Raw genomic sequence first — 16,172 nt, 5'->3', positions numbered from 1 at the left:
GCGGGTTCGGCACCTTCCGAACGACGGAAATAGTGACCAATTGTGCGTCCCCGTGGCGGATCGCCAGCCAATGAGTGGTGGCGGCGCTGACCTTGCTCCACCAATAGGGAGAGCGCAGATGGGCGGGGAGGCTGCTTCCTGGAGACCGCAGGTGTAGAAGCAAGCGCCGCACCCCTACCGGGACGGGCTTCCGAAGCTGGCAGGTAGGTTTACCGAGACTGGAAAGGGGTCCTTAGAAAAATGGTGGGAGGCGAACAAGCGGGGTGAGTGAAGCGGCGGCGAGCAACAGACCGGAAGAGGAGCGCTGAAGACAACCCTAATGGAAGACGATGAAGGAGAGGGGGGCCTGGGAGGAGCAAGGGGGCTAGTTCAAATCACTGGGGTTTAGGGAATTCTAGGTAGAGAGCGGGCCAGATCTGCTTCCTAACCCGGCGTCATCAACTTAAGGGCAAGCACGATTTTAAAAGGGCTAAGTTCAGATGATCAGAGCCGCCCTGAAGTCGGGACTAGGGCTCCACCTCTCGAGACGCTCAGCTCACGTCCCTTCCTAGTTCAATGTAAAAGCCCTGGGCACATTCTTGCAGCTGCCTGCTTACATGCCACGGAGATGAGAGGACGGGGGAGCCCCAGAGGAAAAGGTGGGGACTAAGATACACTGAAGGCAAGAGGAGAAGGGGACGACAGAGGATGAGATGGCTGGTTGGCATCGCCGACTCGATGGACATGAGTTTGACCAGGATGCCAGGCTTCCCTGGTGATGGACAGGGAAGCCTGGCATCCTGCAGTTCATGGGGTCTCAGAGAGTCGGACACAACTGAGTGATTGAACTGACCTGAGTATAGATTAGAAAAGGTAGCTTTACCTCCTCATCCCTCCTTAGTGGTTCCTTGTTTCCCATGACCCTCTTCTGTAATTTTGGGTGTACCTAATGTCTTCATGGTTCCTTATTAACTTCTTAAGGATAGTGAGATACTTCTGTTACCCTTGCTCCTTGAGGTGCGCCAAGCCTATGCTTACTCCTTCAAGTTACAGTTGAAGTGTAAGGATCAGAAGAAAGATTATCATGTCTCTAACATATAGAGAGTGCTCATCTTGCCTTCTGTTTTTTCCCCCAAGTCTTCAGTTTTTCCTTTGTGTGTAATGGGTTAAGTTCTTTCATTCCCAATAAAGTCCGGGGGATTTGGGCTACTCAGGAGACCACTTGGAAAAACGGACTCCAAGAAGGGTGGAGAGGAAATTAAGTTGGTCTCCTGCCTGATCCCCCACTGTGGTAGGATGAATGTGGGGGTGGCACACAGCGAAGTAAACCCCAACACTCGCGTGATGAATAGCCGGGGCATCTGGCTGGCCTACATCATCTTGGTAGGACTGCTGCATGTGGTTCTACTCAGCATCCCCTTCTTCAGCATTCCTGTTGTCTGGACACTGACCAACGTCATCCATAACTTGGTGAGCACTAAACTATGCCCCTTTACCCACCCCAGGCTTTTCCCAACCAAAAACAATTACTTGGGATTTCTGTCTTCCTTTTGGGATCTCAGCTGAGGGACTACTTTATGCTCTGGTACCTCACACTGTCCCATTCCCTCCTCCCAGGTTATGTATGTCTTCTTACATACGGTGAAAGGGACACCCTTTGAGACCCCTGACCAAGGAAAGGCTCGGCTACTGACACACTGGGAACAGATGGACTACGGGCTCCAATTTACCTCTTCCCGAAAATTCCTCAGCATCTCTCCCATTGTACTGTGAGTCCAGGGGGAAATAGGGGAGATGCTTCAAAAGCCAGGTACAGAGGTCCACAGGGAACCTTTAAAAACAGTGGACTTCTACTCACCTAGACCCTGTGAAGATACATTAGCTCTAAATCTAGTGAGAAAAGTAAAAAGTAGAAGACAGTAAGCAAGCATTACTTGCTGCCTCCTTGATGGTAGGAGAATGGAGAAGGCACTGCTGCTGCTGCTGCTAAGTCTCTTCAGTCGTGTCCGACTCTGTGCGACCCCACAGACAGAAGCCCACCAGGCTCCCCCGTCCCCGGGGTTCTCCAGGCAAGGACACTGGAGTGGATTGCCATTTCCTTCCCCAATGCAGGAAAGTGAAAAGTCAAAGTGAAGTCGCTAAGTCGTGCCTGACTCGCAGCGACCCCATGGACCGCAGCCCACCAGGCTCCTCCGTCCATGGGATTTTCCAGGCAAGAGTACTGGAGTGGGTTGCCATTGCCTTCTCCGGGAGAAGGGACTAAGAAAAGATAAAACAAGTTATTTTATACTTCCAAAGAAGTGAATAAAGGCAGAACTGATGTAAATCTGTGAGAAGTGGTAGGAAAAAGGATTCTAACAGTCACACAGGCTAAAACTGCTTCAGCTGTCATTTGCCACCTGTCACTAAAAAGTTTTTTTTTAAAAAAGCACAAATTTATAAATCTCCAGTTAAAGGTGCTGATTATCTCCCCAACCCCAAAGTAAATATTGTTAATATAGCTGAAATATTTTTAGATATGCTAGGACTACATGCAGTAAAACTGGTTATTTAAAATAGAAAAGAAAGTCGCTGGAAAGGCCTGGATATGGATAGGGAAGGCCAACTTCATTCAACCGATTTCTTCTCTCCCCAGATACCTCCTGGCCAGCTTCTACACCAAATATGATGCTGCTCACTTCCTCATCAACACAGCCTCACTGCTTAGCGTACTGCTGCCCAAGTTGCCCCAGTTTCATGGGGTTCGTCTCTTTGGCATCAACAAATACTGAGAGATGGGGCTGGGGACGTTGGAACAAAGGGCTGTAACATCCCTCCTTTCTCTATACAGCCTGAGAACTATGCAGCCTTTCCCAAACGCCCCCACTGGAAATGCAAACTTTCACAAATTTTCATTGGAAAATGGGGTCCCCTGGGCCCCACCCTGCTAGGAGCAAGTTTCTTTGAATCAGGAAAGACAGGTGAGGTAAGGGGCAAATCACTCTCCTCCACAGCAGGAAGCCATGCTTGGGCAGCTTTTTGGTTGATTAAGGTTTTCCCTATCATCCACTCCCACCACCTTCCAGCTCTGTTTTACTGTGTTTTCCTTATAATAAAGATAATTTTTTTCATATATGGCTACAGTTTGGTCAGCAGTAAGGGTAGGGAGATGTCTTCATAAAGCCAGAGAAGAAAGATGCAACAATGACTGACTTACAGAACTACAACATTTCTTTAAGGTATTTTTTTTATCCCCCTCCCTTGGTCCAGCAGGAGGTGCCCTTTACTCTAACACTTAGGAAGGAAAAGATTCTCAAATGAGAAAAAGGGCTCCAGCTATATGGGCAAAGAAGAGAGGGAAGATACAGGTTGCCAGTTATGTATTTATAGAAAGATAATCCCCTGGCTTTAAATAGATATGTACATACAAATATGAACAAACTTAAAAAAATACAAACCCTTGGATCATAAGGGGGCTGCCGGGAGCCCCTTTACCCTTCCCCCTCACCCAAGGGCAGAGGGCATGAATCTTGTTTTTTAAAAATTATTAGTTTTGGCCATCCCTGCAGCAACAAGCATGAAGTTGGATGATTACCCACAAGGTGAGAGTTCCCACACTCTGAACTCTTACGTATCTCCTATAATTAGGGTTACATGCTTTCTTGTTCTTTTAACTAGTATACTGGGGCAAAGGAGGGGGCTCCCTCCTGAAATGAGTCAAGAAATAAGACAGAGTCGTTTGGGGGTCAGGGGGGAGTGTCATCTGCTGTAAGAAGCAAAAGACAAGATAAAGGCATACAGACCCCAGGGAAATACCCAGTTCCCACACTATGGGAGATACCGTCCAGCCCAGGTCCAGGCCCCAGGTTCTTTGTTCTAGACATCCCCTACTTCTTTGGTATTGTCAGAAGACAAGATTCAGTTCCTGGGTGCTGGTGGAGGAGGGAGAGTGGTTCCAGGGCTTCCTAAAAGTACTAAGTGAACAATTTGAGCTTAAAATTTTCCCTTTTTTAAATATTTAAAAATAAACAAATCAAACTCCATCTGGTGCTGTACACAGCCCTTTTGACTCCCTGACATTGATTGGAGGAAAGAGAAGGGGTGTCAACGTTGGAAGGGCCTCCTCACTTTCTTCCGCCGCTTCGGTTTGGCTTCTCCCTTGGGTACTGTGCTGTTGGGCTTGGAGGCTGCAGTGGCCCCAGGGCCGGGCTGAGGAGCTGCAAAGAAGTTCCCGTTGGACATCTGGCCTGGGGGTACTTGAAAGATCCGGCTCAAGAAATCCTGAAGGTCAGCAGGAGGGGCATCTGGAGTAGCTCTGAGAGGAAAACAGAAGGCATGATGAGGAAAGAGATACTGGAGTCAAATGGCTATCTAGTTCATCTACTTATACATATGTTAAAGACATACTGAGTCAGGTCCCAAACACTTAAATGGTGAGACACCTACATGTCCTAAATAGCATGTCATTGGAAACCATATTCAGAACTAGAACAGTGGATAGATGGTTGAGAGAAACACCACCTACCTCTGCCGCCCACTGGTGCCTGGCATCCGTGAACCAAATGAGATGTGATAAGGGACTCTGTGGGTATCTGGGGAGATTCCCACACGCTGGCATCCAGCCCACTCTGCAAGCATGAGAGACAATTAGCCAAAATATCACAGTTCTGAGGATATATGAGCCCATACTTCCAGAGGACAGAAGTATACCTGTGATATCATACACCTTTCCATCCATCAGCGCAAAGTAGGTGATTTTGAGGCCCAACATGCTTGACTCTGCCCAAAAGTCACCTTCCTCAGCAGGATGCAGCCTATTACACTCAGCACAGTATCTGGCACTCTTAGGTTCCCGGTCCATTTCAAACCTCCTGAAATTCAACAAAAGAACAGTTCCTTAATAATACGTTAAGACTACCTAGAGCATTGCTACAGTCTCATCATTACTGATGTCTCATTGGCTGACAAGTAGGATTACTGACAAACATCTAAAATTACCACCACTCAGTTGTTATGTATGCCTACGTACGCCCTGCCCTCAACCTATCTTAAAGCCAGAAATACTATCTTGTCTTCTTGGTAATTCACATCTTCAATCTCTTGACAATATGGCAAAAGTAGAAAGTCAGGGTCTTTTTATTTACCATCTGGATCCCACAACTACCAATGATACAAGGAATGTTTTTGGTCACCAGTCCCCAAACTGGCTGTCCCAGTCCTGTCCTATTTAAATCATACCTATGCTTTCCCTGGCATCGGCTGCACATCATCGTATTCATTGCTTCTTGCAGCTTGGACAGAAACTCATTCACTGACCGGCTCAGCTCATTTTCTGCCATTCGTTTCCTGAGAGAAAAACAGTTATGTAAGTCAGGATATTGAGTGAGGGACAAAGGGAGACAGGTCTATTGGCCTCTTGAGGCCCTTGGCCAGCTAGACAAGCCACCTCCTCTGCCTCAGAGAGCCTTCATCTGTAAGTCCAGGGATCTCTGCTATTGAAGGTTATTCATTTACCCTACCTGATAATTTCCTAGCTCCAACTTACATCTCATATTCCTTCCGTCTTTCAGGGTTGCTGACAATGTCCCAAGCTGCCCGCAAAACCTTGAAGGCTTCCTCAGCACGAGGATGATGATTTTTGTCAGGATGAACCTACCAAAACAGATTTCATTACATATCCATTCCAACCCTCTCCCCATCTTGAGTCAAAATAACCTCATATCAACAGGTTATTGTTGATAACTTCCTATTTAACACCCTTTTGAAGAATCAATATAGCTTAATGGTTAATTGCTCTGGCTCTGCAGATCGATCTGTGTTTAAGTTCTGCCTCTACTGCTCATTAGCTTCATGACCTAGACTATTTTATCTATCATGGACTGTTAGTATTAAATGAGAATACACATGAAGCAGAATACAGAGAATCTGGCACTATGGTGACCTACCACTCTAGTGTGCCTGGAACTGTCCCAGTTCTAGAATTTAAATTTCATGTTTCAGGAAACCTTTCAATTTCAGGCAAACAAGGATGGTTGATCACCCTGCCACACATACTTAACTCTTATATTTTAACTTTGTTGTCAGTCATAGAGTTCCAACAATCCTCAAATTCTCGTATCTACTCAAAACTTCCTACAATGGTTTGCCTTTCTGTTCCAGGTGTGAAATAACATAACATGACCCTCAGGTTTTTAATCCACTTTTCAGCCTTTTCTCCAAGACAAATAATATTCTCACTTCCTACAGTTCCCTGATTTTTCCCATCCTCATGCACCAAAAACAGATAAAGCTAGTCTCTTGCAGAATGCTGTCATCTCTCTCATATCCCCAAGCTTACAGAATGCGAGTAATGGTCATGTTAGGGCCTAATAAGGGCAGTGAGAGGCTGTATAAAAAACTACAGGGACTTGCCTGGTCGTCCAGTGGTTAAGACTGTGCTTCCAATGCAAGGGTGCAGGTTCAATCCCTGCTTCAATCTTAAGGAACTAAGATCCCACATGCCACATGGCTTGGCCAAAAAGAGCCCACAGATACTCTGGCCAAGAACAAGGGGGTAACTTCAGGTTGTGGGACAGTTTTACTAAGGTTCAGGGAACTTTACTTCAATAAAGTAAGTTGAAAATGAGAAATTTTGAATGACATTCCCCAAGAGACAAAATCTGCTAAAAGACATGAAGGTGAGAAAAGACCTCTACCGTTAGTAACGATTTGAGTGTGAACACTGTTCCTCACTCTCAGAATAACCCAGGCCATCCAATAAGGGGTATGTATTTCCCACCAAACTAATTTAGTTATCTGGTAAGTTTCAGGTCTGGTATTTTATTGTACCTAAAATGGTTAATGGAAACTCTGGTTGCCCATTCCTCTTTCATGTCGTGCAACCACTGAGGTAATCTGCACACTGGTATTTTACCAGTCAAGTTCCATACACTCAAATAGTCCTCCAATGCAATTTACACACATTACTTATAGTCATGGACTTCCCAGGTGGCGCTAGTAGTAAAGAATCCGCCTGTCAGTACAGGAGATTTCAAAATGCAAGTTTGATCCCCTGGAGGACTTGCAACCCACTCCAGTACTCTTGCCTGGAGAATCCCATGGACAGAGGAGCTTGGCAGGCTACAGTCCCTAGGGTCGCAAAGAGTCAGACACGAATGAAGCGACTTAGCATGCAGAACTCACTTATATTCCTAACAGTTTTACTTGTACAGAAATAGCAGTAACAATCATATCTAAAAATAGCAATCAAATATCTACTTCTAAAAGCAATTTGATTGCATGCTTGTATTAAACCATTTCCCTCAAGCATTTAAGTCACAACCACCTATATCCTACCTAATCACCAACATTTTCATGTATGACATACATACATACATGGCTCTCCAAGATTTATGTCCCATTCGCCTTCCCTTTCCCAACCTGGTTGTTGGTCTTGAAATAGCTTTTCTTTCACCTGGTCCTGGAATAATCACTCACATGTACTCTCTCAATCTTCCCACACTTGCCTCACTAGGAAGACAGTTGGATTTCCCTGTGTTCAGAAACCCCTCATTTGTTCAGGAGGAACTGATAAGCGTTCTGACTAGGCCTCTTCTCCAACCTACTCGGAGGGACTTCACCTGGATATTCCAGGTGAATGAGTCCAGCACTGTCTACTATACCAGGTTCATTTATTTTCATTGAGAAAAAGAATTTCATGATACAAAACTTTAAGGGAAAGTCAGATCCCCTTTACAATTCTTTCCTGAGAATTTAAGATAATTTTCATCTTCAAGTTGATTTTCTACTCTCCCTTCCTCTGCTGCTGCTGCTAAGTTGCTTCAGTCGTGTCTGACTCTGTGCAACCCCATAGACAGCAGCCCACCTGGCTCCCCCGTCCCTGGGATTCTCCAGGCAAGAACACTGGAGTGGGTTGCCATTTCCTTCTCCAATGCATGAAAGTGAAAAGTGAAAATGAAGTCGCTTAGTCATGTCCGACTCTTAGCGACCCCATGGACTGCAGCCTACCAGACTCCTCCATCCATGGGATTTTCCAGGCAAGAATACTGGAGTGGGTTGCCATTGCCATCTCCGTCCCTTCCTCCACTCCACCTAAAAATTGTAATGGAAAATAAAATATGGGAACAAAGAACTGGAAAGAGAGAGGGGTACTCACCATCACTGCCAGCTGCCTATAGGCCTTCTTCAGTTCAACATCTGATGCTGTGGCTTCAACCCCCAACACGTGAAAAGGGTTTAGCTCATCCTCAGGAACCCCAGCCATGGTCAAGAGTCGAGCCACTTCCTCTTCAGGCTGGCAGTAACGACCACCAGCTACAGGTGCATTCGCCTGCCTATTGGTCCTCTGTTTGACCCAAGGTAACTCCAGCCAACCCCACTGAACTATTCTTACCAGCTGCTGCCAGGGCCTGCTCTCTCTCAGCAGAATCAGGCAACGCTGCCAGGTGGGAGAAGCCAGCCAAGAGAAGATCCAGGTGGCTTTATCCCTCCAGCCTAGCCGGTCACTCAATCCTACCAGAAACCGCCAGCCCAACTGTAAACAGCCCAACAAAAGGGCCAGAGCCAGGAGCAGCAAAGCACCCACAAGCCTAAGAAAACGGGTGAACAGCCCTGCCCCATAGCAAAACCCCTGGCTCAGAAACTGGAACATCACCTGCGCCCAGCCCCGCAGCCGCCCTGCCCACACTCCCACCCAGACACGTAAAAGGTCCAGATCACTGCCTTTCAGCTGCCTGCATGCATAGATGAGATGGCCACAAGTCTCCACGTACTCCCCTACTAATACTAGCAGTTCGATCAGCCACCAGAAGCCTGCCTGTCCAAGCTGACACAGTTCCTCTGCTCCCCACAATCCCAGTCCTCTGCGTTTATCTGCCTGACTCCGTTTCCGGCCCAGCCGATGTCTACCAGGGGATCTGGGATCTCTTCGTCCACCCTCCCGAGTGTCCTCCTTGGCTGGAACACGGTGCCGTTGTCTCCGGGGTGCAGGTTTCTTTTCACTGGGCACACGTGAAACATCACTGGGAAACTTAAGAGGTTCCTCTTCATCATATTCCCCTTCCAACTCTTCATCTTCCCCCAAAGCTGGAGAGGTACAATGGTGGCAAAAGTTGCTAGAAGAGCTATCTCTTCCCTCAGAGTAAGGCCCTTCAGGGATTCCAGGGGTTCCCTGGCAGTTACAAGTAGATGGAATGGAAAGGAAAGAAGAGTTCCCATCATCCTGGTACCCAGTTTCATTCTCTCTTGAGAGTTCCTGGTCCACTCCTGACTCTTCTGAAGATGCCTCACTCTGATCAGGGTCCTCTTCAGCCAGAGGGGGTCCTGGACCCCTTGGGGGTCCATGGCTTGGATCCGACCAGTGGGCTGGATTTGGGGGCTGTGTGTACTTAGGACTAGAGTGCTCTGTGAGGCAGCGGGTACCATTAGGAGCAGACCCCGCTGAGTCCCTGAGTCCTGAGAATGAAAGTATGTCAGGGTCCACAGAGGGTCCTAAAGTCCTGAGGGAGGCACCACCACTGTGGTGGGCTCCACACAACCCTCCTTCTCCGGGGTGCTTCTGGGCCATGACCCCGGGGCTTCCTGAGGATTTTAAGTCACAGCCATCATGGTGACTTCTGATGCCTGTAACAAAAGTATCAAGTGGGGATAATCAAGGATAGGACCAACAAAAAGGTTAAATAATCTTAAATTGGGTATATATTGAATGCACCCACCTCCCTTGTTTTAAAAATTCGGGGGCATTCATCACTAAGCAATAAAGCCAATACTACATTTAACGGCAACGCTGCTCCCTCCCCCCAACTCCTCCAAGCTCCCTTATTATTTTTTCTTTCCCCAGAAAGCTATAACCCTGAAACAGGGGAAAAGGGAGGTACCGCAAAGGGTGTGGTCCTGGGGTCACTCTTAGGAAAAAGGGAAAGACGACCGGAAAGGGGGCCGCAGGCTGCCAGAAAAGGGTGGGGACCGTGCGGCCCTTCAGGAATATCTGGGGGCGGAGCTTGAGACTGCCCCTGACAGAGTCAACCCGTTAACCCTCGAGCTGGGTAAAGGGGATCAAGGTAACATACCGAAGAGTGGCGGTAACTCCTCCCCCTCGAGCAGCTGGGCCGAGGGCCAGGGGGAGCTACGAGAGCAGCTCCCCCGGCTCCGCCTCCCGCTCACGCTCTGCTTCCGCCTTCCGTCCCCGCCGCGGCAGCCGATTCGCGTCTACTTCCACTTCCGAGGTCACCAGGGAAGACACGGGAAGGAAAAGTAAAAGCGGTCTGCCGAGGTGCAAGCCAGTCCCACAGGCTAAGTAGAACCAGAGGAGGTGGTCCTGGGGAAGCGCTGGCCCCGCCCTTTAAAGGGCCCTCTGCTGCCGCCCTCCGCGTGCTGAACTGGAGTCCCCGAAGGTTGCTCCACCGGAAGCGGAGCAAGCGGGCGCCGCAGCAGTGCCTGCGGACTGGGAGCAGATTCTCAGGGTTCCTCTGGCTGTGTTCTTGGGCTTTGCTGAGTCCAGGAGATAGAGGAAAGCCACCGAGCCCAGTCTGTTTCCCTTGCAGACAAAATCAGAGAACGTAGAGAAACCACCGCACTGATCCCTTCCCTGCTGCCTGTAACGAGGACGGAGGCCTTTTGGTATCATGCGGGGGTGGAGCGGAGGGGAGGACGCCCCGGGCCTGCCCCCGCCCTGGACCTCCTTCGCTGCCCCTTCTTTCCCAGCAACCCTCGGCCCCCCCAGCGCCTGACCCAGCTGGCGAACTGCCTTGTACAACTGTAGCTCCCACGGCCCGGATCCGCCCTTCTGGGTGCAGCTCTCAGGCCCCGTCAAGAAGCGGGCCGGAGGACTGGGAGCGTGGCTCCACTCGGCTTAGTAGCCGAGCGGAGTGCCAAAAAACACTGCCCTTATCTGTGTGCTTCTTTGCATCTCGTTTGCATACCAAGATGTTTGGTCGACGCTGACAAGCGCCCCCGCCCCCACGCAGACCCGGCTTGGGTACCCTCTGTCGGTCCCCTGCTCTGCAAACGCCTCTTCGTTAGTCCCCCTTCCAGACCCCTGACTTGCTCCGCAAGTTTTTCTACCCATGAACCCCTCGCCGGCGCCCCAGATCAGTAAGAGCCCCTTCCTGGGGTCCCCGATCCGGACCACCAAGTTCTCCAGGAGACAATACTCCAATTCTCTGGGAAGTGGAAGAAACCAAGCCGGAGTAGGGGGGCGCTGGGACACCAGTAAGGGATTTGAAAGTTTCGAGTTGCTGAGTCAGCACATAGGTATTCAGAGACCATTCCCCAACTCTCTTGCGGTTCCCCAAAAACCCCTCCCGGCTATGGCTGGGGGTCTCTGATCCCAGCCTAGAGCAGTAGGCAAATTGGGTCCCCCCCACACACACACAGGGAAAAGATTTGGAGGGTCCCGCCCCGTGATGTCACCCCCCCCACACACACACACACACCCTGTCCCCTTCCTCCACCCCCCAAGCTGGTTGCTTTTAGCTCACTGGGGCTTGGGCTGCGATACGACTTGCAAGAGTTTAGGGAGCAAAGAACAGAGTGGCTGTAGGGGTGCCCACGCCTGACAGCCACCCGGACGCCTAAGACTCTGGGCAGGGATGCAGCTGGGGGTCTAGGGAAGCACGTCTACCCCCTCCTTTCCTCAGCCCTGACAGGGTGGTGAGTAGTTAACACCCCCTCCCCAATCTCTCCTTGAATAGGGTCCCCAGACTTCCAAGAATTGAGGAGAGGAGCCCCAGGGACTCCCCAAGCCAAGTCCCCTCCCTGCCTGTTAAGATCTTGATATCCAAAAGAAGGCAGCTGAAAGGAAGTGCCTGCACCTACTCTACCCCATTCCTTTAGTGCCCCCAATGCCAGCCCCTCCTTGGTGTTCTCCTTTCAGGAACTGAGTTCAAATCCCACTGGCAGCCCTGACACCACAGGGAAAGGGAAAGGTAGAAAGAGTCCCACCAGTGTCCTGAGGGGAGGATGTGAGATGCCTGTGAGCAAGGCGCCTGCTCAGTCCATGAGGGATGGGTGGGAATTGGACTGTGGCTGGATGGACACCTTCCCCCAATAACCCTATCTCCACCTGAAGGCAAGGCTTCCCAACCCTGACAAAGTGTCAGTTACTGTCTCTATTTGATTCCTCTTCTGGTGTCTGATTTTTTTCCCTCTTCCCTCTCTGGGGTTGGAGCAGCTGTTGGGAGACCCCCACCATGACTCATTCTCTCCTCTTCCTTCTCCTCCCCCCTCTACTAACTCCACCCTTCCCCGTCCAGTGGGATGATTTTGAGTCCCAGCTGTAGATGGGACAAGCTTTCTTTTCAACTGGAACAGGCTACTGAGCCTTTAGCCTGCAGTACCCCCTTCCACAGATGGAGGACTTCCTACTCCTCCCACCCCACCCTGAAAAGCCAGGGAGCCAAGACTCATTACCTGTTAAGATTTGAAGTTCCACTTAAGGTCCTTGTTTTAGAGGGTGATAGACAGCTGACCTCTCTCATCCCTTTCCTGTAGCTTTCTTCAGTTTCCCCAGCAGAACCAAGTTCCATCCTGAAGTTGGCTTTTCTTTAAAAGAAGGGCATCCTCGAGGTTCATGGGCACCTGAGTTCCTGTCCCCTTACCCCCTTGCAGGTTTCCCAGCCCCCTCAAGACATTCATGGATGGATGAGAGGAGCTGACACTGATCTTCCCCTCTGTGACAACCTTCTCTTCGGCCATGGAGGAAGCCTTGCTGCCCCTGGCCATGACCTCTGACCCCAGGCCCTTTAATCAACAACTCCCAGAGCCTCCAGACCTGAGATGTGTCTTGCAACCCCAGGACAATCCTGACCTGGCACCCGCCCTGGTGTGTGCCCTTTGCTGCTGCTTTGGAATCATCTACTGCTGCTTCGGTGAGGGCGGGGCCAGGGTTCTGGGGGGCAGCTGCCCAAGACTGTCACCCTCAGAGATGACGCCAGCTTTCTCCTTTGCTCCTGAGCCACCTCTACTCCTCTGTCGGGGGATATCTACCTTCAGTGCATCCAGTGCCGCTCTCGCCAGCTCTTCTTCCATCCCCCACGCGCCCACTCCTTCAGCTCTGACCCCTAGCAACTATCATTTTCCCTCCCCTTCCTCCTACTTCAAAATTCCATTCCCCAGTAACCTGAATTAGCCTGCGCTGATTTCTTCCCATCTACCATCCCTGAAAGGACAAAACCTTTTCTCTATACTTATTCCCCTCAATTCATCCATCTTACCTCCTGATTTGCTCTCCCATCCCCTCACAGTTCCTGAAAAGTCCCTGCCCTCACTAAGATGATCCCTTTCTGCCCTTGGCCTTGAGGTCCCTGGGGGTGCTGCTCCTGACTTCTGCTCCTCTGGTTAGCCATTCCTATCCCTTCTGAGTCATCAGAGCCCAGCCCTGTCGATCTTCCCCCACCCAGCCCTTTCTGCCTCTCATTGCCTCCTGCCTCCCTTCCCAGGCTACCGCTGCTTCAAGGCAGTGATGTTTCTCTCAGGCCTGCTGTCAGGAGCCCTGGTGATCTTCCTGCTGTGCCATAAGGAGCGAGTGCTAGAGACACAGCTGAGCCTGGAGGTGAGCGCGGGCATTGCGCTCGGCATCGGACTGCTCTGCGGCCTGGTCACCATGCTGGTTCGCAGTGTCGGGCTCTTCCTGACTGGTCTCCTACTAGGCCTAACCCTGGGCGCTGGGGTCCTGCTGGGCACGGAGCCCATCTACCAACCACCTTCAGCCTGGGTACCAGCTGGGGGGCTGGTGGGGCTGGCACTGCTGGGAGCCCTGTTCACACTTCGGTGGCCACGTCCTTTCACAGTTCTGGGCACAGCCCTGCTGGGTGCTGCAGTGCTGGTGGCCTGTGCTGACTACTTCCTGGAGGGGCTGGCACTGGGCAGTCGGCTGGGCCAACGCTTGCAGGCACTTCCAGCCTTGCCTCCTCTCTGCTGGTATAGCTGGGTCTTGCTGGGGACCTGGCCAGCCCTGGGGGCCCTTGGGGCCCTGGCCCAGTGGAAGCTCATGGATGAGGAACATGGAGGCCACACCAATGGTGAGTTACCACCGTGGTATAGACAGCAGACAACCTATGTCCCTGGTTCCCAGACTTAAAGAGGTGAAGGGGGAAAATACACCTGAGGGCAAAAGATAGAGGCAAAAGATACACCTCTAAGGTGTCTGAGGCAGGCCACTGAAAAAAAGTTAGAGTTGGAGGAGTCAAAAGTCTGGGTAAGAATGAGAAGAGAAATTGTCGGGAGGTTGGGGAGTAGGGAAGAGTTACTGGGGACTGATGTGGAAGGAAAGGAAGATCTCAGGGAAGTCAGAAGGGAAGAGTAGGAGGATTCCGAAGAAAAGTTTCTTTAGAATAACTGGGAGGGGGATGAGGTTTGAGAGACATAAGCAAATGGGTTTCTCTAGAGTATGAGTGTATTTGGGGGTGGGTTTCAGAGTCTAAAGAGGCCTCCCTGAGTCTGTATTGTCCCCTCCCAAGCAGTGGTCTTGAGCCACCAGCGAAGGCATCTCCAGCTCCTTCGAATCCGTCATCAGGAGGCCAAGTGGCACCGGACCTCCCCTAGGGCAGGGCTCTGTGAGGGTAGCTACAGGCACCAGCTCCCTGCCAGCGCACGGAACCCTGCCGACAGTCTGGCTCCAGTGAGTGGAGGCGTGGGGGCTGCCCTGGGCCTGGGGCAGAAGGCACAGGGGGATGGTCAGGGAGGGTGGGTTCTGATCCAGGCCCTTTCTTCTACCCTGTCTGCCCTGCCCCTTCAGAGTTATTTCCAGAGCCTTCGAGAGCGCCAGCTAGGACCAGGCACCCAGGCCACCGCTCCCCACACTGTCCTGGACCTGGATTCTGACTGTGGTTCCACTGTCCCCCTCACTGCACCTTCTGGTTCCACCCACCCAGACCTGAGCCTAAACCTCCACTGATGCCCTCACCCTGGGAACAAGGGCCTGGGAACACTAGGTGGGCAGGGCCTGGGCCCACAGAATCCACACACAGACTTCCCCACCTCTTGGACTTGGGCATGGAATCTGTGCTCCAACCCAGACCAGGCCTGTAGGGATATGTTTCAGGGACAGATAGAGAGGACTCTTGTGGGGAAAGGAGAGGAATGGAAGTATGAGTACCTACCTCTGTCCAGTAATAGAGGTGTCCTGGTCCCTAAAGTAACTGACTCCCTAATTCCCTTCAAACCAAACCAAGGAGGGCCATTACCCAAATAGCCTTCTGTGTACCCGCCTCAAAGTGCCTCTCAATGATCAAATAAGGGGTATTGTTTTCATAGGACCTACCTATAGAAAATCAGGAAGGCTCCTAAAGCACTTGATAGCTTTTTGATGGGGAGAAGGGCACCAGTGGAGCTCCGGGATCCCTGATTCCCAGGCCCCTCATCAGGGAGCAATTGAGTTCCTGGTTAGCCTTTCTCTCTGGACCCCCAGACACAAGCCCCCTTCTCCTACCTCAGTTGGGGGTATCTATCCTCCGTGGTGCTTCCCTTTCCCTTCTCAATGTGGGGAAGACCACAGGGCACTGCCTGGCTCAGCACCCACTGTCCCTCAAAGCTGGCTTCTTGCTTCAAGCTGAGAGCATTGGCCCACATGCCAGAATCTTGCCCTTTTGCCCAAAGGAGCCTGGTCTTCAGAGCTGTGTGGGAGACAAGTGCCTTCTCTGTCTCTCATTATAGGGGACACTAATCTCCTTAACCAGAACATCGTCCCAGCCACTAACCTGTTCTAACTCTCCGCTCCCCTGATTTACCTGCCCAAAGTCTGTTCCCTGGTTCCTCAGCATGAAGGAAGATATGTCCCTCCCCTGGGCAGCAAGGTTATGAAGGAAGGGGAAAAGAACATGGGAATATGTGAATAAAATGACATTGAACACTGAACCTGGGAGTCTAGCCTTTCTGTTGCTCCTCTTTTCTTTCTTTGCACCCCCAAACAACGAATTAGCCATACTGACAAGTCCTCTGTCCCTTAAAGATCTGATGAAGGTACTTTTATCAGGCCAGACCACTATAGGAGTGGCACACACACAGCCAGAGGAAGAATCATTCTGTCCTCTCTTACGAACATGGTGCACGCTTGCACAGTTGCTCAGTCGTGTCCGACTCTTTGTGACCCCAAGGACTGTAGTCCACCAGGCTCCTCTGTCCATGGGATTTCTCAGACAAGAATACTGGAGTGGGTTGCCATTTCCTCCTCCAGGGAATTGAAACTGTATCTCCTCATTGGCAGGTAAATTCTTTAC

General features: G+C 50.7%; 3 protein-coding genes across 12 annotated transcripts; 2 read left to right on the top strand and 1 right to left on the bottom strand.

The window, feature by feature from the left end:
* Positions 1-133: 133 nt before the first annotated feature.
* Positions 134-3,089, top strand: ORMDL2 (ORMDL sphingolipid biosynthesis regulator 2). 3 transcript variants are annotated; one of them, XM_005206582.5, is made up of 5 exons: positions 134-203; positions 585-638; positions 1,275-1,449; positions 1,597-1,748; positions 2,615-3,089. In XM_005206582.5, exons 3-5 carry the CDS (start codon positions 1,276-1,278, stop codon positions 2,748-2,750), a joined length of 462 nt encoding a protein of 153 aa, XP_005206639.1. In that variant the 5' UTR covers positions 134-203; positions 585-638; position 1,275; the 3' UTR covers positions 2,751-3,089. The 3 variants fall into 3 exon arrangements, with proteins under 3 accessions (XP_005206639.1, NP_001014931.1, XP_005206638.1); NM_001014931.1 differs by lacking the exon at positions 585-638 and having other exon boundaries at positions 135-203; positions 2,615-3,088; XM_005206581.4 differs by lacking the exons at positions 134-203; positions 585-638 and adding an exon at positions 670-852.
* A 101-nt stretch (positions 3,090-3,190) lies between these two features.
* Positions 3,191-10,117, bottom strand: DNAJC14 (DnaJ heat shock protein family (Hsp40) member C14). Of its 2 annotated transcripts, none has more exons than NM_174274.1 (7): positions 10,026-10,117; positions 8,114-9,579; positions 5,504-5,610; positions 5,197-5,304; positions 4,669-4,829; positions 4,484-4,586; positions 3,191-4,273 (listed from the first exon to the last, which is right to left on the bottom strand). In NM_174274.1, exons 2-7 carry the CDS (start codon positions 9,521-9,523, stop codon positions 4,063-4,065), a joined length of 2,100 nt encoding a protein of 699 aa, NP_776699.1. In that variant the 5' UTR covers positions 9,524-9,579; positions 10,026-10,117; the 3' UTR covers positions 3,191-4,062. The 2 variants fall into 2 exon arrangements, with proteins under 2 accessions (NP_776699.1, XP_059742085.1); XM_059886102.1 differs by having other exon boundaries at positions 3,322-4,273; positions 9,834-10,083.
* Positions 10,118-10,224: 107 nt separating this feature from the next.
* Positions 10,225-15,810, top strand: TMEM198B (transmembrane protein 198B). 7 transcript variants are annotated; one of them, XM_005206535.5, is made up of 5 exons: positions 10,225-10,575; positions 12,565-12,824; positions 13,395-13,976; positions 14,415-14,575; positions 14,693-15,810. In XM_005206535.5, exons 2-5 carry the CDS (start codon positions 12,650-12,652, stop codon positions 14,849-14,851), a joined length of 1,077 nt encoding a protein of 358 aa, XP_005206592.1. In that variant the 5' UTR covers positions 10,225-10,575; positions 12,565-12,649; the 3' UTR covers positions 14,852-15,810. The 7 variants fall into 7 exon arrangements, with proteins under 7 accessions (XP_005206592.1, NP_001231099.1, NP_001070281.2 ...); NM_001244170.1 differs by lacking the exon at positions 10,225-10,575 and adding an exon at positions 11,398-11,607 and having other exon boundaries at positions 13,431-13,976; positions 14,418-14,575; NM_001076813.2 differs by lacking the exon at positions 10,225-10,575 and adding an exon at positions 11,398-11,607 and having other exon boundaries at positions 14,418-14,575.
* Positions 15,811-16,172: the final 362 nt, after the last annotated feature.

Source organism: Bos taurus, chromosome 5, assembly GCF_002263795.3.
Source record: "Bos taurus isolate L1 Dominette 01449 registration number 42190680 breed Hereford chromosome 5, ARS-UCD2.0, whole genome shotgun sequence".
Lineage (NCBI taxonomy): Eukaryota > Metazoa > Chordata > Mammalia > Artiodactyla > Bovidae > Bos > Bos taurus.
The sequence above is the reverse complement of the archived record's forward strand: the minus strand, read 5'-3'. Positions and strand labels throughout refer to the sequence as shown.

Coding starts and splice junctions, on each gene's coding strand:
- ORMDL2 (XM_005206582.5), top strand. CDS start 1,276: ATGAATGTGGGGGTGGCACACAGCGAAGTAAACCCCAACACTCGCGTG. Junction 1,450..1,596: donor CCAACGTCATCCATAACTTG/GTGAGCACTAAA, acceptor CCCTCCTCCCAG/GTTATGTATGTCTTCTTACA. Junction 1,749..2,614: donor AGCATCTCTCCCATTGTACT/GTGAGTCCAGGG, acceptor TTCTCTCCCCAG/ATACCTCCTGGCCAGCTTCT.
- DNAJC14 (NM_174274.1), bottom strand. CDS start 9,523: ATGGCCCAGAAGCACCCCGGAGAAGGAGGGTTGTGTGGAGCCCACCAC. Junction 5,305..5,503: donor AGACGGAAGGAATATGAGAT/GTAAGTTGGAGC, acceptor TTTTTCTCTCAG/GAAACGAATGGCAGAAAATG. Junction 4,587..4,668: donor AAAGGTGTATGATATCACAG/GTATACTTCTGT, acceptor TCATGCTTGCAG/AGTGGGCTGGATGCCAGCGT.
- TMEM198B (XM_005206535.5), top strand. CDS start 12,650: ATGGAGGAAGCCTTGCTGCCCCTGGCCATGACCTCTGACCCCAGGCCC. Junction 12,825..13,394: donor AATCATCTACTGCTGCTTCG/GTGAGGGCGGGG, acceptor CTCCCTTCCCAG/GCTACCGCTGCTTCAAGGCA. Junction 13,977..14,414: donor ACATGGAGGCCACACCAATG/GTGAGTTACCAC, acceptor TCCCCTCCCAAG/CAGTGGTCTTGAGCCACCAG.